Below are 5289 nucleotides of genomic sequence, written 5' to 3' on the forward strand. Positions count from 1 at the left end.
AATTCTAATAATTTATTTCCAGATTAATTTGCTCCACTAAAGCAAGAAAATAAAATTCCAGTAATAAAGACAAGGTATCACTTTCTCATGCGGATTCAGGGCATTTAACTCACCTTTGAAGTACTAACATAAACCACATAAATGAAAAGATGCTCACACAATTCAGAGCTCTGCATACTGATCAACTCAACGTACATTTCCTGGAAGTAAAATCACTCTAACAGAGAATACATGGTACAGACCACACCACCGCAAAGCAACATAAGAACTGCTTTATTGATTGCAGTTAACATGTTACAATTAAATTATGATTTCAAGCATTAATTCAGATGCTTATAGTAAGTATAAGCTGCCATCATAGTCACATGGAATTGGACGAAGAGATGCGAGTCACTGGGACATCTTGAACTGGAGTCATTTCTGCTTCTTGGGCATTGAAGCTACCATCAGCTCATAAAGAACATACCCTGTTCCTGAACAAAGAAACAAAAAAAAAAAACAAAGATTTTCATAATGCTAAACAGAATTTCTTTCAAGTCAGCTTTCCTTTCCCAGTTTGTTCCTGAAAAAATATTTACAATAAGCGATTTGTATTTCAGGGGAAAAAAAAAAGTCTCTCCACAGACCGTATAAAAAACAAAGGCATAGAAATAAAGAAGTAGGGAGAGGGATGTTTGCAGAACCTACATAGATGATAAAAGAGTAATGGTTACTCATTCTTAAGGTAACTGAACAGAAAATCCTTTGGATATCAGTATAGTTAATTACAGGCTATTACAAAACCGTGTAATAAGCAACAAAGAACTTAAATATAGGCAGTACCATGAAGTTTGGCTATATTCTGCCAGTTTTCACAGCATGTGAAACCTCAGTAATTCAAGTATCACCTAGCACTAAAAAGAGTCTAACTAGTGAGAAAACCGGTATATGTATAACTACATTTTACTCCTTTTCAGAGTAAGTTTTCTTAGTTATTTGTGCTTTGTCTAACATTTTTACATGAATTCTGAAGGAGTACTCAGCACATGGTACTATTAGTCAGGGTGGGGGGAAGGTTTCAGATGAGAAGCCAAATCTGATAAAACAAATACACAGTAGGCCTAGAGTTTTTTTTTTTCTTCTCTACACGCTTTTTGCATATTCTAAAGAACAAACTTAAGGAACCAAATAACTAATTTAGAGAGGAAGTGTCGGCCACGTTGGAGATAATACCAAAAAAGTATTTTAGTATTTGCAGGTCGGAAATTGTACTAAAGCGTAAACGTTTTAGTATTAGCCTTACCAAAAACTGAGAGACCCATGGTGACTCTATACAGCAGCCCATCCATTGCACCACCTTTAAGATACACTGGGAGGCCATTATCCTCCTAAAGGAAACAAGGGACCAAATGAAACTATTTAAATACAGTTCTTGCAATATTGCGTTAACGTAACTAGAATTACCTGGAACAAGGATTATTTCCCAAAATTATCTTCACTACCCACAGAAGACTCTGAAAATCTTAAAAACCTCATTTAGATTCAGCCTTGTCTTTCAAGTTTTCACTCTGCTATCACGTGAACACTTGCTATGCAGGTGTAGTAATGGTGAGCGTGTTCATTTCTAAAACAGTGACCAGCATATGCCTGAACACTTGAGACACCGGTTGCCAGCCCCTTTGGGCCCACAGGTTACAATTTCCACCCCTAGAAACTTCCCATCAGCCTCCAGAACAGTCAGGCCTCACTACAGGGAACAGGAGAAGCAAGGGGAGGAGCCTCTCTCTACTGTTCCTGCTATCATACAGGAAACTGTTTTGCTCAACCTGAAGTGAAACTCCCTGGACACTAGATCCACGTGATCTTAACCCTTGCTGGCAAGCTTATGCTGCTCTGGAATTCCAGCCTGCCCCTAGTGCTGGTGATACATAGCTCTGTCCAGCTGAACTTGCTGCTGCACAAGAAAGGAACTGCAGGAAGAAACAGTTCTTGGCCAGACAGGTGACAGACATAATGTAGAAATCACCCACTAGCAGAAACGGAACCTCTGACCTTCCCCATCATCAACATCCTGCTTCTCCCTAGCTGTCAGTGAACACTGTGCTCTTCAGGTAGTGTCCCATCAAAAATGGCCTTCTCTTTCAGGTGAAAGAAAAGCAACAAGACACAAAAACTATTAAAATGTTAAACTATTAACACATTTCCCCTTTCACGTTCCTAAGTTCAGTCTCATCTACCCTTAATATGAAACTACTGCTCCAGGTTGAGGCACACAGTTGTGAGTATGCTCTTAAGTACCCACTGCTTTGGGATTTGCAGAACCACTAGCTCTCACTAGGTGGCCTACCAATCAGGAAGAAATGCATTCAGAAAATATTTTTAAAGATTCAGTATTTTTCTAGGAGAAAATCCAGTTCCCGAAAACTTTCTGTGTTTTCATAACTGGAAAATATAATAATGTCACACCCTCATTATGGGGCTCAAAGACAACGTATTTGCAAGATCACCAGTTTGATTTTTCAGTATAGTTCTGTCCTCTCACTGTTGATCTTTATTTGTTCTTAGTACCTACTCCTCCCGCCCATTTCAGAGTATTCTGTCATATCTTTGTACAGTACCCACTACTCACAAGAAATTTTATTCTTTATAAGCAATATATATGCAATTACAATCTACCAAAATCTTGTTATTTTACAAGGTGATACAGTGTTCACTCAATACCTGGAAAAGCTTCTGCTTCTCAGGAACTCTGTTTTCAAGCTGCCTGCGTGAAGCAGTGCTTATGGTCCTCTGGGAAATCTGGCGAAGACTCTAAAATAAAAGATAAACAGCGTTTTAGAAACAGTAAAAATTTACAACTATAACCACAATGGGATGGAAGTGGAGGGGGCAGCTTCAGAATAAATTTAAAAAAAAAAAAAGAAGAAGAAAAAAGCTTCACCAAAAAACACTGATTTGAAATTCAGTAAATCCTCCAAGAGACTACTTAACAGATGGATTGACTGGCTACCTAAAAAGGAACAACTCGAAACAACTACTTTCAGTAAGAAACAACAGATATACAGGTCTGCAGGTCTTCCACGTTAGCACCCTTTGGGAGGAAAAATCTCTGCCTCAACCCCTCAGACCTCAGTTTTAGGCACCGCTTGCTGTGACAGCCCCCTGACTATAGCACTGAGGGCTGGGGATGATAAATATTTAAGACAGCTGTGTTGGTGCAGACAAGCATCTTCTCTCGCAGCTGCAGCTCAGCAGCTAGCACAAGAGCTGACCTTCAGAGGGCTGCCGAAGGCAATGTTGCCTGCACAGCTCACAGACACTCAGCCAGGACGTGTTCCTGCTGTGGAATTGCAGAGGTGCTCAGGACAGGCCACCAAAATGAAATTCTTCTGGTGAGTCAAGATCTGCCTGCCTTAACGTGCCATGTCTCAAAATCAAGACTCAGCTGAATATTTCAAGAATCTCTATGCTTTCAATGGTATCCTCCAAAAGGAGGAGGATCTATCTCCCTCTGCCCCCACGAAATAACACCACCATCCCTACAATACCACCACCCCTACAATACCCACCGCTGCCAGGGGGCAGGCACATGGACGATGCCGGTTTCAAGTACAGGCCCTCTCCTCGTCTCCCACCCCAAACAAACACACACTAAAAGCTCTCCGTTTTAAAAACAGGCAGGTTACGGCAGCGGCCTAGACCCAGCGATGAAGCTGCGGTCTCCTCAAGCGCTCAGGGCCGGTCACTAGGTGGAGCGAGCGGGACGGGACCCGAAATGGCACCGGGACCACTGCCAGCAGCTCACCCCCAGAGCCCAGGGGAGCCCCCTGCCCCTTCCCCCGCGCCCCCCGTGCCGTGCCGGGCCCCTCACCAGCAGGCTCCGCCACATCTCGGCTGTTGGTCCCGTCACCTCCCGGCAGCAGCGGCAAGGGCAGCGGAAGGGGAGGTGGCCCCGGCGGGAAGCGGCCGGGCCCACAGCGCCGCCCCGCCGCGCACAAAATGGAGGATGCTAGCGCCTGCAGGGTGAACGGGGAATGAGTGCCCCGGGGCTTTTCCCGGTCCTCTCTAGGTCAAAGCTGGTCCTCGGTGAAATTATCGCTGCAGGCCGGCACCGAGGAAGTTTTTGTTAAAAAATTCTGGACCTGCAGAGCGCCGGAAGGGTAGCCTGGGAGAGTATCATACAGACACCCTAAACATCCTCGGGGGTGCCCCATCCCTGGAGGCGTTCAAAGCCAGGCTGGATGGGGCTTTGTACAATCTGGTCTAGTGGAAGGTGTTCCTGCCCATGGCCGGGGGTAGAATTAAATGATCTTTAAGGTCCTTTCCAACCCAAACCATTCCATGATTCTATGATCCTCCTGGGGGCAAGGTGCTGAGCTAGCCTCAGCTGTGGTCAGATCCAGTCAAGCGGCTCGTAGGCTCCTTCGGATAAACGCAACATCCCTCGTTGAGCTGCAACACATAGGAAGAACAAAACTAAAACACACACCGCCCACTTCCTCAAACTTTATTAGTAGCAAGGATACTGAGTATTCTACATGCAAAAAAAAATAAAACCCAAGTTCACTTTCATGATTTACAATCAGAGACAGTGAGGTAAAGCCAGATTTGTATGAAACACAAACCTATTTGAACCTAAAGTAAGCAGCTGTTTACCCTTTAAGTAAGCCCTCTGACAAGCCTGTTTTCTGCATTGCAGATTCATCCCTTTAACTTCATCTTCTCACGCTTCATCTTGAGCCTGAAATAGTGCTGTCAGGAACACTACTTGGTGATTTTGCTGCAGTTGCAGTGCACTCCAATTTTGGCATTACACTGCTTTTTGCACTGCTGCCAAACCTCATGATGAATAATGTGTGTCAAAGACAGCAAATCAGTGTTCAACCTAGCATAGAAATAACAAGGATCATATCTCAAAGCACAGCACTTCTCAGTCTGATGAGATGCCCCAGAGAGAAGCTATTTAAAAATGCAAAAATGGAGGGGTATTTATAGATACAGCCTTAGCTAAGTTCAATATTAAAAATACCATGTAGATAGCATAGTCAGAGAAAAATGATGCGTTGTAAAAAATAACTTGGATGCATTATTTGTTAGTTTCCAAACACTCAAGCAGTGTATTATAGAATAACACTTAGAATACATTACTACTACTGTAAGATAGATTTCCATTCATTACTCTTGAAATCTTTCATGAGTGCGTAATTCATATTCTGATTATTATATACTTGGTTTATATTTAAAGACTAGTTAAATGATCATAATTGGCAGAGCAATTATTCTTGCTTAATTTCTGCTGTGTGGACTATC

At 42.9% G+C, this 5289-nt stretch overlaps 1 protein-coding gene across 1 annotated transcript; it reads right to left on the reverse strand.

Annotated features, from left to right (window-relative positions):
* Positions 1 to 256: 256 nt before the first annotated feature.
* On the reverse strand, positions 257 to 4006 carry LOC121067440 (cytochrome c oxidase subunit 7A2, mitochondrial). Its single transcript, XM_040551975.1, has 4 exons — positions 3851 to 4006; positions 2701 to 2790; positions 1283 to 1367; positions 257 to 473 (listed from the first exon to the last, which is right to left on the reverse strand). Exons 1-4 carry the CDS (start codon positions 3866 to 3868, stop codon positions 415 to 417), a joined length of 252 nt encoding a protein of 83 aa, XP_040407909.1. The 5' UTR covers positions 3869 to 4006; the 3' UTR covers positions 257 to 414.
* Positions 4007 to 5289: the final 1283 nt, after the last annotated feature.

The sequence above is a fragment of the Cygnus olor genome, chromosome 3 (assembly GCF_009769625.2).
Source record: "Cygnus olor isolate bCygOlo1 chromosome 3, bCygOlo1.pri.v2, whole genome shotgun sequence".
Lineage (NCBI taxonomy): Eukaryota > Metazoa > Chordata > Aves > Anseriformes > Anatidae > Cygnus > Cygnus olor.